Source organism: Salvia splendens, chromosome 18 (genome assembly GCF_004379255.2).
Source record: "Salvia splendens isolate huo1 chromosome 18, SspV2, whole genome shotgun sequence".
NCBI classification, from domain to species: Eukaryota; Viridiplantae; Streptophyta; class Magnoliopsida; order Lamiales; family Lamiaceae; genus Salvia; species Salvia splendens.
The window spans coordinates 6,596,685-6,613,519 of record NC_056049.1 but is presented as its reverse complement, the minus strand read 5'-3'; the positions used below and the strand labels follow the sequence as shown (position 1 = coordinate 6,613,519).

Genomic DNA, 16,835 nt, shown 5'->3' with positions numbered 1-16,835 from the left:
TTGGAGGATTTAACTTCATTTCATAATATATTATTTCATTTCACAATATGAGATCTCAGATCTCATATCCATCATCGACCTCTTGAAATCCTCCAGCGGATTTTCCGACTTCTTCACGATCGTGAAGTTCTCCTTCACCTTCCCCTCAACCGTGCACGATATTAACTTCTTGAACACCGACAGCCTCGCCGGCGTCGTCTCCCCTTCCACAGCCGGCGCCCGCTTCGTGGATGATGATCTCGATCTCCTGCTCCGTCGGTGAGGGTTTCTAGGGTTTGAATTGGGGAAGGGCTGCATTTCTCGGATCGGATGGTGCGAGGAGGAGGAGGAGACTAGGGTTTCGGTTTCCTCGTCGGCGGCGCCTTCGCTGCTGAACCAGCCGCTGTCGGCGGAGGAGGTGCTGAGGCAGATCCTGGTGGGGAGGTTCCTTTTCTTCTTGGCGAGGCGGCGGGTCTTCTCCCGTGAGGAAGGAGAGGGTGGGGATCCCATTTGTCTTCCTTTACAAAATAATTTTAATTTTGAAATAATTAAAAATTATCACTTAACAGCTTAATTGTGGTCAAAATTACCACAAACCCACTCTTTTCTCTCACAAACAAAGTAGAGCTTCCCCCTTGTAGGTTTGTCATGGCTTTTGACGATTCGGAGTGAAGCAAGTTTCTTGCAATTGCAAAACTCATACTGGAATCGAAGGTCACGTCGGCCACCACTCTCGCCGAACCCCGGGCGCAGAACCTCTGTTGCAGGATGACCTCATTACGAAGTTGAGCCACTAAGGTTCTTCGTTTTTCAGCGAGGAAGAAGATGAAAGTGGGCGTTGTTTTGAAACCCTAGTGAATGAATCTTATATTCATTTCATATATTTAGAATAAATCATTTATGGTTTTATTTACAAAAAAATTTGATTATTAAATAATTAAAATTATCATGCTTTAATTGGTCAAAATCGGGTTTAAAACGTTAACCGTTTAAAAATTGACGGAATTGTTAGTTTATGACCAATTGTGATCCGAGTTGAAATGTTCAGGATGTAAAAATTCAAAAGATAATGTTTATGACCAAAATCGTAAAATGAGCATATGTTCAGGACTAATTTTTACATTTACTCTTTATGAGAATACATGACAAATTAATACTACTAGGAGTGTTCGGTTTGCAAGATTGTATCCAGAGATTAAATTTGTAGTGTGTTTGGTTTATGAGATTCAACCTCATAACTCAATCATAGATGGATAATCATGGGATAATTAGTCATAGCTAACCCCCTATAACTAAAATAATTTCACAACTCAATTATAGATTATATTTTTGTATTGTTTTATCTTGGAAACCGAACGCCACCCTAATATATTAATCTTATAAAAAAAATAAAGATTTAATTATGTGTATTTACAAAAGTCAAAATGATATCAAAGGGTATAGCACGATTTATTCATGTCATAACGATTAATAGGTGTCAATATTTGCGGGTGCCGCTGAAACCAAAACCCTCCTCCCTTTCCTCCCACCGCAACATCACAAGCAAGCAGCCATTTCCGCCGCCATTCACTGTTCTCTCTCTCTTTCTCCTCTTTGTATGTATCTGTGTGTGCGTTGTAATTTTGCATTTTATCGGAAATGTCAGTTATTCGGAGGAAACCAAACTTTTATTTTTCTGCAAATTTTGCAAACTTGGATTGACAACTAGTGAGTTCTATGCAATCTATGTGGAGGCGTGTATTTATATGATTTGGCATCTTATTTTCGGCTCCTTTTCCTATTTGATTGCTTGCCACATGAAAAAATCAACAGGAAGGCGTAATCAATTGAAATTATTTGAAATTTGCTGTTAAAGCTGAATTGGAAGTAGTACTTGGTAATAGTGAGCATAAGAGTAATATTTTGATAAACAGTTGTGAATCGACATTGTCAGTATGATGATTGTAGATAGAATGCTGTTTAACTGAGCAGAAGATATTGCTGCAGTACTTGCTCTTTTGTTGCTCGGATTCCTTGTACATTTAATTTGATGCTCACCGCTCATTTTTTTTCATGTCTGCAGAGGATATAATTATGATAAAAAGGCGATTCTATAGGTATGAACACGGTGATAAGGATGCCGCATCAGAATCTTCCTCGTCTTCGTCAGGCTCTGAAGTGGAGGCAGAAGCTACTGATGACACTGATATTGAAGAAGAAGAGGAAGAAGAAGAAGAAGAAGAAGAAGAAGAAGAAGAAGAAGAAGACGAAGTAGAAGTAGAAGAAGAAGCAAAAGAAAATGTTGCTTCAGATGTGAGAGAGGGTGGAGAAGCTTCTTCTTCTTCTGGTGGGTGAACTTATGCTGTGTTGTTATCTTTTCGAAGCATTTAAAGTCTGTATGATTTGGTTATGTTACCCTTACTGATCAAGTATCTGGTAGTTAAATGAGTACTACTTTAACAAACATTGCTTAATCTTTTATAAATTTAATTTAATCACTTTTTACTCTTCTCCTTACTACCAGTATATATGGTGTTCTAGGCTTAAGTTGGAGCCCGTGTTTCTGCAAATATGTTTTGATGCATTTGCTTTGATCTTCAGGTTATGAAAGCGAGGACAGCTCAGTCAACGAAGTTAATCTTGATTCATCAGGTTTGAATTTTATAGACCAGAGTTTGTAAAGAACTTTATTTAACAAAAGCACATTTAGGTTCAACCAGTGTGTAGATCCAATCTTGTTTTTGGCATGAATAGTTTATTGGTATGTGATGCTTATAAACTTATCCTTCTCATGTATTTTGACAGTTTATCCTTTGTTTTGTTCTTTTCTATTTGACTTATTTAATGCCGAAATTATCAGCAATTATCATGGTGTTAATGCTACAGAGTTATTGTGGCCCATCACCCATGTGCTTGATGCTTATGTTATGCTCATTGCTCATTAGTGGTTATGCTGTAGTGACACTAGTTGTATCTCATTGTGCAATAAAAATTCAACTGAAAAGTGGCTAACCTGTTACTCAACATTTTCTTTTCTGAAAGTTGCTTTCTCTAAATTCTCAAATATGTTATGTGGATATCACAGTCCCTTGTGGGAGTTCATTTGTAATGATTTTTTAGGATGCATGCTGGTTACATTAGAAATTTTGAATCAAGAGGGCTGATTTCTGGAACTCGTTCGCCCTGTTTTTACAACTGAATTGGTCTTTGCAGGTTTACTTACTAGTGATGAAGACACCGCAGCTCAAGTTGGCAACCAAAACATTATAGGAAGTCTTTCTGGTGGAGAAGGAAACAGTTTACCTACCATAGCTCTGGATAGTCCCAAGAAGGATAAAACCGACTTTGAGACAGCAGATTGTATTTTAAAACATAAGTCAGTTTTTAAATGCAGGCTTTGTCCTAGGATAGTCTGCTTATCAGAGGAGACTTTAAAGGCTCATCTCATCTCCAAGGCAAGAATGTTTATTGCGACTTTCTTAATATCAGCTGAGCCTATAATGTTTATCTTAGATTTTTTCTAGCAAATAGCTCTGTCTACACATGTCTTTGCATCCTAGCCCTTTAACTTGTTCCTCAATCATGTTCTACTTTCATCCCCCGATCTGGCATTGTGTTGTGTACTGCTCTACTTTAATGAGCTCTATACATGCTCTTAGTGTTGACAGACCATACCTTTTTGTTGTTTCCAGAAGCACATCCGCTCTGAGAAACTACTTCGAGAAGGGAGACTCAAGCTCATGTTAAATGAGAGAGGAGAAATTGAGGGCGAGGTGTATTCTGAGAATGATGCACCAACTACAGCTTCTCGACAGGTACTGTTCTTCATGGATGTGTTTTATTTTACCATCTTTGCCTAATTTAACACGCTAAACATAACGATCCTAACAGAAACCAGAGAAGCCAAATAAAAAGGGCAAAGGACATTTGAAACAGAAGAAGAGACCTAGACAGGTGAAGAAAAGCACACACCCTAATACTATTGCAATGGAATGATTTTTAGATTCTCTGGAAGTAGTACTAACTATGATTCGATTTTCTGAGCACAGGACGCTGAATCTAGAAAAGCAAAACGATCAACAGAGAAGCGGGAGAAGAGGCGTAAGAATGAGGACTGAAGACAGCTAATTTTTCTATAAATGACTGCGGTTTCCTATATAGACACAAGTTCAATCTCTACAAGAATATCCAATAAACAAGTTTTTAACCTCTTTGTTGTGTTTTTATATTTCCCAATTTTGTTTGGATTCAGGATAATGGATAAGTTGCTTGTAACTGATCATTTTTTATTTTCATTAGCTTTACAATTAAGGGTGAATGCAGGGCTCAATTTATAGTCTCCTTTAATCATCGTTAACATTGGGCTTCTTTCAACATAGCTTAACAGCATGATGTCAACGAATGTAGAAACATTTTTCTGATATTACATTTAAAAGGTTATGAGAATAATCACAATAACAAAACTGTAACTTAAGCAACAGGCAGAAGCCAGCCAAAAATGGGCTTCTTAGCTTCTAGAAAAAGAAAAAAAAATCAAAGAGTAAAATTTAAGAAAAAGAGGCTCCTAGCTGTAAGTTGAACTGGCTAACACCTTAGAATTTAAAAGGTTTTAAAACAACAAACATATTTCAGTTAGAAGCATAAGAATCAGATGTGCAAGGTATTGAGCACAGCAGCTGGCATTAACTGATGCAAGAACCAAAAATGACAGAAAATAGTAGCCAGAACTTAGTTGAGACCTAAATTAAACTAACAATGTCAAATGCGGATAGCCAGATATCAGGATAGCACAGCACAGCACAACATGATGACTAAAGAAGCCACGGAACTGGAGAAGTTAGTAGCATCATGTTTTAGGCTCATCTTTATCAGAAATATTATTTGTTGAGGGGAGCGTCTCTTCTTCATGCTTATCTGCTTCAGCAACGTGATCAGGGGAAGGTGCTTGTTCTCCGTTCTCACTGTTTTCCGGGTTGAAATTAATGGGAAATTTGGTCACTCTTGGCTTGTCAGATAATATGTTTCTCTGAATCCTGTCAATCATGATCTTCTGGGGAGGCTCCTCGCGGAGCTGCTCATCACCATAGTCATTATTGACATAATAGCCCACACGAAGAAATTCTTGACCCACATAAGAGCATGTCAATAAGAGCACTGTGACACCTATAATGTCTTCCTCGCGTATTCTGGAAGGATCTGGAGGGTCTGCCTGATATTAATAACCAAAAGAGAACATAAGATCTTGAGAAGCATGCAAAGTAGTTTAAGTTTTAAATACGTAAGTACTTTATTATAGCTTTTACCTGCAAAACAAAACGATAGTTGCCTACATTGACTGGGCCAACAAGAACACTTTCCAAAAGTTGGTCATAAGTTTCATCTTCAGCAGATCCTACGTAAATGAGTTTCCACTCCAGATCTGGAGAGCACTTAGTTAATACAAATAGGCAGCATAGTTTTCTTTTCGACTATACATTATCATGAAAATTTGTATACCTATGTCAAGTCAATAATCCAAAGATCTTCTTGAAAACTGAAAAAACCTAACCACCAGTCTTTAGAAAAAGAGAAAATTATTGTATTAGGACAAGGTTTACAATACATTTCCAACAAGCAATCAGATCCTTATTAGCTACTTCTCCCAGGGGAATATGAAAGAATGGTGGCTTCAATGTCATTACCCTCTTGCTTTTTCCTTCTCTACATCCTTTATCTACTTTGAGGGGTTCTAAAGGCAGTAGCAGCTTCATCCCAGAATATGGGTGGAAATGCCATCCTCATAGTCATGCCACACTTGCTTACTAACCATGAGTTGTTAAGTCTAATTGCAGAATTAACCTCTTATAGAATGGACATGCAAGCAAATGAATATACTAAAACATCATTTTCATGGTCTGCAGCCATTGAGGTGAACTTATTTGCCTAGCACATTGCAGAATGATAATGGGTTACCAAATAAATTATAATCTTTATTTTTGAATTATTGAATCAGTGGAATTTGGAATGATCTCAATCCTGTCTATATGAGTGAGTGAATATTCATCAATCCTGTCTCAAACAATTTATACGAGATCAAGGAGAGGTCCTAAATAGCCAAACAGAGTCTAAAAACATGTAGTCCATGAATGGTTAGCATGATGTAGATTTTTCCACATCTTCTAACAGGTTTCTACCTAAGCTCCACAATTTCTTTCTGCCAATCTAGTAGCTGAGGACATCAATATTTGTCGAAATCCTCTTAAAAGCTTATCAGTCATAAACCCTAATTCACCATTAAAAACACCCAAATCAACTATTTTCCTTCATCACTTAACCGATACATCTCTTAGCTAAACCGTATAAATTTCACTATCAGAATCAACTAATACTGCGAATCAATTAACACAAAATTCGCCAAAAAAAGGAAATAATTCCAACACGCATAACCTAGAATCAAGTAGCCCTAAATGTGGTAATAGAGCAAATTGACATGTAATTCAACTGAGCACTAAAATTACAAAGGAAAATGGTAAAAAAATTACCGTCTTTGAGAGAAGTAACGCATTCGTAGGAGATTTCGAACTGGAAAGGGGACAAAAAGGAAGCCGGATTGTCTAGCACAGCGACGTTGGTGATGTTCACCGCACTCATCGGAGGGGCAAGGACGTTGAGAATTGGGCAGAGTTGGAGTTGCTAAATAACGCCACCGATCAAGCCGCGGGCAGAGCAAACTTCATGGAAGGGAGGGGCAGCAGAATTGGCTGTGAGAAAGGAGAAGACAAGCGCAGCGAGAATTGGATGTCACAACTCTCACATCACAAGCGGAAGAGCGAGCTTAGCTTACCCCCAAAATCCAATACAAAATATACAAAATAATTTAATTATGAGCTTCTGTTTTTACTATTTATATAACTGACTGCCTACTGTCTTCGCAACCGGCTATAGCCGGTTTTGAAAATTGGCGGGAGTTTATTTCATTTCGGTCTTATCTTTGTTTCTTGACCAAAAATGATAAGACAATTCAAAACTATAGTTGAATAACTAATTCGGTCTTACTTGTTTTATACTAGTACTATTATATAGGCGTGTATTCGGTTTTTAGCCAAATCGAATAGAAAAACTAAAATTTTATAAAATTAATACCGAATTATCCCTAATAATTGAAATCCCAACAATAGAAACCAATCCGAAAAAAATGTTGCATAAATATATCTTAAAAATTCTAAAAACTGAAATTTTAACTACAAAAACCAAACTCAAAAATTTGAAACTACACAGTATATCCAAAAAATGAAAATCTGGAAATTAATTTTCTCTGACCAACACAATTATATCTTATCAATCAATTAACATATCAAAACAACTATAATCATTATAAAGTCTAAATATTATTAGATTTATTAATATAAATTAACACAAATAGAATTTGTTTTAATAAGAAATTTGGTTTTCCGATTTTTATAAATCCAAACCAATTCATTTTGGTTCAGATCGAATATTCAGTTTTCGGTTATTTTGCTCCCCCTCAATGTTATAGTACACTCGTGTTTAATTGCCAAAAAAATCGATAGTGTGTTTACCATAGACCACAGCTGGAGTAAGGCTATGTCTCAAAATACCTGTACAAGTTTTTACAGAACAAGAACCCTACCCTCCTCCTAATGATAATATGTAAAAGTAGCCGACTGCATCTCCCTCATTTTTTTATGCCTACATCCATTTTTCTGGTTTGCAAACTGAACATGTCAGCTATATCACAAGCTGTGCTGCAATCTTCAGGCTTTCTGTCCGTGACGGATCGAATAAATCTAGGAAATCTAACTGAAATACCACGCGATGGATGGACTAAACCAAGGGCCGCATGATGAACCGGTGAAACCGTGAAGTCTGCGCCCTTTATCTGCCACACGAGTTCCGCAGAAAACCACATGTCGGGTGCTTCTGCTGTTCCATAGTATGATGGCTTTTTCGAAAGAATTCTGTCTCCAATGAAGAAGTCTTTCATCTGCAGAATTTAGTTCCAACTAGTTATCTGTTGACATCATTCTTAACTAACAAGTACTACTACACTGAAAGTTTCATCTTTGCTTAATGTTAAAAACTTTTAGGAAAGGCTAAGCAGAATCCAATTTCATCGAGTTTAGCTTTTGAGGATGGTTTAGCTTTTCGACTTGCCTCTTTGTAAAACGCATCTGAAAATGCTGACATGACCCGGCAGACACTCTGGAATTCTTCAGTATCGGGATTGTAGCACGCCATTAAAAACGGACTGAACCTGGAATATCATAAATGCAGTTTTACATGCGTGAAACAAAGATTCTTCTCATTCTTTCCAGACTCGAGGAAGATGTGTAAAATTGAAACTAGCATCATCACTACACCCAGCACATGATTAATTACTGCTATAGATTGATGCTTAGTATTGAATTCACAGAGAGAAAAATATTAAAGAAAGTTAGTATAGAGAGAATTATTTACCATCCAGCTTTTCTTCCATTTCCATACCAAGCACCTATAGGTACCAAGTCCAAGGAATCAACTTAGCCCTTCAACATAATCTCTTTTAACCTGCGAGAGGAAAGGATGATTTGCTCAAAAAATAAAGAATTACAGACCTTCGTAATAAACTGTTCTAATAAAAAGTTTCAAACGCATATAACACCTTCAACCAGGCATCGGAACGCTTTGATGGAGCATACCCAGAATCAACATCGAGAGATTTAACCATGATCCCTTCACATGAGGAGTGAATGGCATCCGATAGAAAACTGCTCATCCTATTTGATGTAGCTTCATTATTTGAATCAGCATCTTGGGGTTCAATCTAAAAGAGGTTGGTTATTTTGTAGGAAGAGTGTAAAATCATTAACTCATTCATCAAAAAAAAAAGAGAAACTTACAGTCATTTCTTTAGCATATTCGAAATAACCTGGTCTCTCTTCACCAAATAAATCCTTCAAATCTGGTTCCCCAAAGAGAATGCGAAATTAGGCCACATACTATGTCACCCAGTACAACAGTAAGAAATGATCAATAAAAGAAATTCCATACATTTTCGTCTTACACGTAGGGGCCGATCCAATAACCTGCATTTAAATTTTGTATGGCTTGAGCGAGAAGTTATAAATGGATGCTTTCATAATAACAAAACATAATTTTCTACAAAAACAAGAAAATGAAATCAGGAGCAAGTTGTGCACAAACCCAACCATTAGGTATGGGCATCTGTATGAGAGTTGAATGCATCTTTAAACTAGTTATCATCTTCATATGTATTCTTCTTTTAATTTTATTTTTCCTTATTTTCTTTGCATACATGTAGTTTTGGGGTGGGGGTGCAGATTGTTAAAGGGCGGTAGGCAACTCTTACTGTTCTCCACTTGCAAACATAATGTCAAAGACAAAAACGCATATGTCAACCTGCGAAAACAGAAGAGGTCAGATACAATAGTCTCCCCTCCAACAATAACAAGCTCAGCAAGTATCGAGCTGGAACATGTAAGAAAGAGTTTGCCAGAAATGAAACCTGCTTATCTTAGGATATACTAGAATTTTAGTTTAAGTTCTGATGTATATACATACTTTTTGTAGCTGCTACACAAGGAGCCACAGTATACTAGATTTTGAATAATTCATGAGTTGATCTATTGTTCCTTGAATCTGATTACTTTTCTCAACGGAGGACTTAATGAGTATTCCAAGTAAACATATGACCCTTTAATGGTCCTTATACTCATCTTCATATGAATAATGCCTTTTGAACTTTGAAGTGAGCAATACTAATAAATTTATTTGAAACTAAATGGCATGCCCATATTTTCATCGAAAAGGTAAATTTAGTAGCTTTCATCTTATAAATTTTTTAGGTAACAAGTAGTCAGAAAAATGGTTATTTTTTAAATCCATTAAAGGTAAGCAAATTGAGAGAAAAGAAAAAGAAAGACAATAACTAAAGGAAAGTTGCATAGTTAATAGAAAAGATTTTCAGGTTTCCATTTTTCAAATACATCCTCCAAAGTCTTCAATCCAAACACACAAGGCAGGGAATGCATGTGTTTAAAGTAAAAGTAAAGTTTCCATATATATATGACCTCTCCTGGATTGTAAGCAGAGATTCATATCATAATATAAAATGTTTAACAAACTTATAAATTAACTTTTTTTTACTTGAGCATATCAAGTCAAAATCATTTCCATGATCAGTTTTAAATTTTAAATAGTGACACTGTATAACCTTGATTTTATCTACGTCAACCATGGAATCCTTACTCCCTCTCTCCCTGGTTGATAGCTCTTGAAATGACATTAGCCTCCGATCATTATTTCGATCAATTGCAACCACCTGAACTCAAAATAAATTATGTGTTACTAACTTATGGTTCCTGTAAATCTGAAACCAAGCAATGAACATATGAATTTGTAGATTGCTAATAATTTAGGTGCATCTGCATCAGAATGCAAACAAATAACAGAAAAAATTAAAGAGAAGGAAGAGTGAAGATTGACCTCAGCATCCAAAATAAATGCTCCAGCAGCAATGCACACAAGAGTCAACAACTATCTGAACTAAATCTGGGAATCTTGATGTGGTTTCATCACCATTCCTCGAGAAGACACGTATAGAACCGTCCGCAGATCTATGAATTTGAGCTCGCTGGCCATCATATCTAGAAAACACAACGGAAATGAAATGTTCAGCATTGCTAATTTGAACTCCATTACAGATAGCCATGCTACCAAGAACTATTCAGAGTGAAAATGGGCTCTCTTGTGCAAATACCATATAATTTAGGAAAAAATCGAGAATCCCAAACTTGGAACATTTCAACAATCTCTTGATGCTTAGGTCTTAACTAGACCAAGATACTTGAACAATGACTAAGCCGATAAGCATCGCATTTAACAAATTCACATTGCCCCAAAACTAAAGCCAGAAACCATAATTCGGTAAAGAAAAAAGCTCATTTCTGATGGAATAACAAGACTCAGAAGTTCTGAAGAATGACTAGATAGCAAGAGCTCATAGTGTAGTGCATTTGAAAATTATCAGTTCAACGCAATCAATTGATTTTCAACGTCAGTTCAGTTGAGACTTGAGAACTACGCCGGAGAGAATTGGAACTGAGTACTAGTTGCATAAATTACAAGAGCTAACTAGATTTCCTGGCCGCATTTAAATTGCAATAATTTAACCAAAATTCAAGAAAGCAAATAGTTATAGCAAGTATCCATAGAACTGACTTATATTCACATGTGAATGCTCTGTTTTGGAAGATTTTCAGCACCTCCAGCACTCCATTAGTGATTCTGAGATTATATACCATGAAAATAAGGAGGCATACATAAAATAATCAGTTTTACATCAAACACAAAGTAAGTGGGCACAATACTTAGCAAGCATTGGCTTGATTGGTATGCCAGGCACCATTGATACGGTTGATGATGAAAACTGGATCCCTTTTTCCATCAGAGATGGGATAAGTAAGTCCTGTAAAAACAACAAGAAGAATCAACAAGTTCATAATATCTCAATCACGAACAACTCCCTACAAGTACCTATCAAGACGTACTAGTATCTACATGTGTTTGTGTTCGATCAACAAGATATAATTGTTGAAAGGAACAACCTTGCCACAAGGTACTCCACGAAATAATTAGGGCAATCATAAGATAAATAATACCTTACATCCCTTATAACGGAGTTACATTTTTTGTTGGAATGAATTCAGAGGCAATACCAAGTTTCAGAGAAGATAATATAGTAGAACATATGCACTACTATATCACCAGAATATGTATACTCAAGCAAAAGTGTCAAGATTAGCTGACTTAGAGAAAGAACAAAATCCAGATAAGGAGATATTAATCACATGAAAAATAATACTAAGGAAAAGAGAGGCAAATCTCTTCTCCGTGAAAATCTTTCAGCCATCCATGCACCACCTCACATATTCTCCACTAAAAAGTATGCAGGCATCTTATCTGATCTAATAAAGTTCTTTTAAAGACAATAAATGGACAGTCAAGATTTCATTTGTTTCACAGATACCAATCATATTCAATGCAGAAACAGAGTGTACTGATAATAAAAACAACCAACATGAATTAGGCAGGATGACAAAATCATAACTTACCAAGTTTGGAATTATGTTGTATGCTTCAACTACAGCACTTGAGAGACGCTATCAAAAAACAAGGAAAAGCAGACAAATGAGCAAAACTGCAGCATTCTATTCATTGAACAGTTGATTAATTAACATAGCAGGATATTAAGAAGTATAACAGAATACAGAACTTGATATCAAATGTAAGACAGCACACATATAAACTCAAACTAAACAAACCTGAATGTCTTCCTTCAGGTTTTCAGCTGCTCCTTTATAATGCATTACAATGGCCTGGGCTAAAGCAGGAAGAATAGTTCGCATCATAGCTCCAATTCTTAAGTTCCTAACCTACATCAATTAAAATGTGAAGTCACACGCACCCATGGTGTAATGCTAAACCATGACTAACAGAGGTAAAATAAGTTACAAGAGGGTATGAAGACAAGTTTTCAGATTATTGTTCAATTTCGTTCTCAGCTTTAGTTGAGAGACAGCAGAGTCTCTCACCATCTTTTTCAGCCAGGCGATTTCAGATCTCAGGGAAGATACAATGCTTTCATATCTTCTTTTTATTTTGTAAATGTTCATGTTTCCCTGTAACTGCTGCATGATCTTTTTATATAGCCTTATATTATGGTTTTAAAATAATCCAATTACTAGCATAATCACTTTGTGGTTTGAAAATAATCCAATTACTAGCATAATCACTTTTACCGTACCAGATTCTGACGAGAAATTTCATCTCCTTCTCTCTACATGAGCACATGAGATTCACAATGAGGCTTTTCATCCGGCTTGTACTGCCACTACCTGTTTGTACACTGACGAATTCAATGTAAAGGTGAAAGATGCTTACAGAATACAGTGGAAAGGATAAAATCATAGCTCATACGATCACCTGAACATGGAACACATTACTAACATACAAAATAATTCGACAAAAAAACTCTCTAGTATCATAACACAAAATTTTCAGTTCATTGAAAAAGTTGTTGCCCAAACCAATTTAGAGCCCAACAAAAGAGCACATAAAAAATTTAGCACTTCTCAACTGTGCCGACTGCCGTACTTGTTATCAAGTAGTACTTGCATTCAGGATGTATAAAACCTATTTTTTCCTGAACAGCAGGCAAAGGTACCAAAGTAAGCATGCACTTGAAAGAAAATGAAGAGAATGATAACTAATCTGAAAGCTATAACTTCAGAAGATCAATAATACATTGACATGTTTCCCCTTGGTTGATCAATTAAAAATAGTTTCAAGAGACAAAAACCACTAACATAATAGAAATATATTGGTATTTACTAGTAGAAGATACTACATTATAAAAAGGGGAACACATAAAACTTAGCATGACATTAGTAAATGCAATATTTTTCATCAAAACGTTGAAAAAAGAACATCAGTTGGTACTATATTTCATGGCCTTACCACTCCACATAAGACACAGCTCAGATTCATGGAAATACATTTTGGGCCTTGTTCTCATGCAATTGTTTGAGGCCATGGACCAAAAGATAAATGAGTTGTCTTTCTACATACAAAATCCATAACTAGGATATCCATACCTTATCTTCCGTAAGACAGAATACACTTGCCGGATTGTAAGCGCTGCTGGAGGAGAGAGTAGTGATTGTGTTTGCCGGCAAAGCTGAGCAACATCACCTGATAGAATATAAGTTACTCAGCAACAAAACAACCCACCAGTGCCACAGATAATTGTACAACATAAGGAGAAAGAATTCAAACTATATTTTGTGTACCAAGATCACCAAGGCTATCATAAAGATTCTTTATTTTTGATTTGTTCGTCCCACAAGCCTCTTCAAGGGCCGAAACAACAATGCCACCACCAATATTCAGTTCCTACAACATCACATACAGAATAAAGGATTCCAGAACAAAAATTTGATATGTGTAATGTAAATAAACTATACATGTATAGCTAGATAGGTGAATAAAACAAACATGATAGGAAGAATTTTATCGGGTGGAATTACATTTCCAGCTCTTGTATTTATATTGAACTGTTCCAGTACAAAATTTATACAAAAATCTAGAAAGAATGTAAGGGAAAACAAGATTGAATATAATATTACCGTATTTTCATGCTCAGGAGCAATCCTATTTGTGCACAAATACACAGCAGGAAGAACATCCTCTGGTGAAAGGGCCAATAAACTACATAATGAAGTATAATGGATGATAAAAATAATAAGGCCCAGCTCGATCAGTTGGAAAGGGAAAAATTAAATACTAGCATCAAATGCATATAACCGACTCATTTTTTATATCAAATAGCAAATAACAAGAAAACCGACCTCCTAAACATGTTACACATCATTTATATAGCTTTATTCCTGCCCTTTTCTTCTTTAACCAAATCAAAAGTGCGGGCTATATGAATGTATGGAGCAGGTTGTCCTTTCCTCCAGCATGCTGGGAAAGATTCTAACCCTTTAATAGCAAGCTACTGAAGCAATAATCTCCAAAAATGAGACATAGAGTAATAATTTACACAGTCAGATGACCATAAACTAACTAACCATGTTCAATAGGGGAATATCGCTCAAGTGGCAGAGATACACAATCTACAGAAAGATTGTCCTTTATATCAGACTTGATTTCAACGGAGGAGTATTCCTCTGTTCAGCATGACCTTCCATGGAGGAGATTCTACTTGTACACTCAGACTCTTTGGATTTATCATTACCCAGCAAATTTTCTTTACTGTCATTGGCAGTGCTAGCATGGTTATTGTAATATGTATCCAGAGCCATATTGATGTCTCCTTTGGTCTTCTCAAGAAGTGATGCTGCATAGCTTCTTAATGATTCATCACCGTCATTCACAAGCTGAATAAACTGATCCACCTCATCTTTGTACAACTCAGTAACCTCAGCGGGAAACTTTTTTTTATCATTGCAACCATCATTAAATACAACGTCAGCTTTGCTCTCTTTAGAGACAACAGGCAATTTGTTTTTAAAGAATTTGGTTATAGTAGACTGTTTTGAATCATTACTATTCCGGGTTGAACCAACTTTTGCTTTCTTTGTTCCCTTGTTATCAAGGTTTCTCTTCCTTTTACCTGGAGAATTAGTGCTTTTCTTTATACTCTTAGGACTAGATAATTTAAAACTCTGACTCAGAGGAACAGTCTCCGAGTGATCGGTCTTGGCAATAGGTTTAATGGGCGAAGCTGGTTTAGTTTCTGGACCTTCATCAAAAGCACAAGAGACCAATACACCAGGACGGACCTGTTCATGAAACTCCGTTTCATGTTCATAAAAATTAGAAACTGCTTCAACAACATTTCCACCTGAACTTTCAAGTAAGTCCAATATCTGAGATAGAGTGACCCAACTGGGCAGGCAGTCCCGCATATCCTGTGCAGATTTCTCCAAACAATCTTTTCTGATATCTTCTGAATCACTTTGCTCATGTTCCTGTTGAGGACACGGAGATCTCCTGTCATTCTCCTGTTCTATGTCAGTACAAGAATGTGATGCAGAGGAAGGGGCATCCTTTTTTTCTTCTATTATTACATCCACTGCCTTCGTCCCACCACGAACAAAACTCATCAAAAATTCCTGTTTGATGGCCATTTCATCAACCAAATCAGCAAAATGCTTTTGCATTGCATTGGCATGCTTGCTGTCAATTTTTTCAACATCAGCACCAACTGTGGGGATAACACGCTTTGGCTTCAAAAACTTCACATACTCTCTAAGCTCATCATAGTTAGAATGCTCGCTATATGGAACTAGATGAATCTCGAATGAGTCCTTAGTTCTCACTGAGAATTTATTTCGCTTGAGTTCATACGTCCACCCAGTCGGAACAAAGCCTACAACCTTCGAATAACCTCTCTCACTCATAATCTCACCGATCTTCGTGAAGTTAGGTCGAAAATACGGCCATGTCTCGCCCAACACATTCCAACCAACGACATGAACGTCACTCTCGGACTCATCCAGCGTGAAAACTCCCGTCTCTCCCAATCCCAACGAGCGTAAAATTTCCATCTTCCTCTCATTCACATGAATCTTCCTCTTACACCTCCGAGAAATCTCCAACAAAATCCTCTCCTTCCCAATAACATACGTAGCAACCAAAAACAGCACATTCTTTGCATTCCCAAATCCAAGCCTCTCAATTACCCCAACAATATAATCAATCGACTCCTCCTGGCTCGGAAATACAAATTTCGGATTACAATAGGTCGTATCGAGAAACACAGCATCAGCACCAACAAATTCAGAAATCGCATTTTCGTTCTTCATTTCCTTAGAATACCTAAAATCACCAGTGTGCACATACCTAAAATCACCGCCGCCAGAGGTGGTCGGCACCTTGAATAGAAACTGAACTGCGCCGGGGCAGTGGTTGGCGTCGACGAGGTAGACTTCGGAGCCATCGATTAGTACTCTTTGGGCGAGAGGAAGGGGGGAAATCAATTGGCGGGGAATGTGGAGGATTTGGTGGAGGAGCGTGGCGGTGGTGGAGGAGCAATAGATGATGCCAGTGGTCCATTGGGGCGATAGGCCGGTGTAGTGATCGGAGTGGAAGTGGGAGAGGAAGTAAGAGAGGGAGAAATTGGGGTGGACGTGTTTGAAGCCGTCGACGATGAAGCGGGAATGGGGAATGAGTTTGGAGTAAGGGAGGGAAGCGGGGGGAGAGGTGAGGGGGCAAGTAGGGGGTGGCGGGGGCGGCAGAGAGAGGGAGGAGAGGGCGGCGCGGTGGAGGGCGGCGGTGGTTAAGTTGAGCGGTTCTGGCGGTTTGGACAT

At 37.2% G+C, this 16,835-nt stretch overlaps 3 protein-coding genes and 1 pseudogene across 3 annotated transcripts; 1 reads left to right on the top strand and 3 right to left on the bottom strand.

The window, feature by feature from the left end:
* Positions 1-30: 30 nt before the first annotated feature.
* LOC121776647 (transcription repressor OFP7-like) lies at positions 31-489 on the bottom strand. The gene has a single exon (XM_042173835.1). It carries the CDS (start codon positions 487-489, stop codon positions 31-33), a length of 459 nt encoding a protein of 152 aa, XP_042029769.1.
* Positions 490-1,450: 961 nt separating this feature from the next.
* On the top strand, positions 1,451-4,288 carry LOC121775779 (ribosome quality control complex subunit 2-like). The gene is made up of 7 exons (XM_042172823.1): positions 1,451-1,686; positions 2,042-2,305; positions 2,560-2,610; positions 3,172-3,413; positions 3,651-3,773; positions 3,850-3,912; positions 4,008-4,288. Exons 2-7 carry the CDS (start codon positions 2,053-2,055, stop codon positions 4,074-4,076), a joined length of 801 nt encoding a protein of 266 aa, XP_042028757.1. The 5' UTR covers positions 1,451-1,686; positions 2,042-2,052; the 3' UTR covers positions 4,077-4,288.
* Positions 4,289-4,529: 241 nt separating this feature from the next.
* On the bottom strand, positions 4,530-6,817 carry LOC121775780 (probable histone chaperone ASF1A). The gene is made up of 3 exons (XM_042172824.1): positions 6,480-6,817; positions 5,262-5,377; positions 4,530-5,167 (listed from the first exon to the last, which is right to left on the bottom strand). Exons 1-3 carry the CDS (start codon positions 6,586-6,588, stop codon positions 4,805-4,807), a joined length of 588 nt encoding a protein of 195 aa, XP_042028758.1. The 5' UTR covers positions 6,589-6,817; the 3' UTR covers positions 4,530-4,804.
* A 649-nt stretch (positions 6,818-7,466) lies between these two features.
* LOC121776646 lies at positions 7,467-16,835 on the bottom strand (annotated as a pseudogene).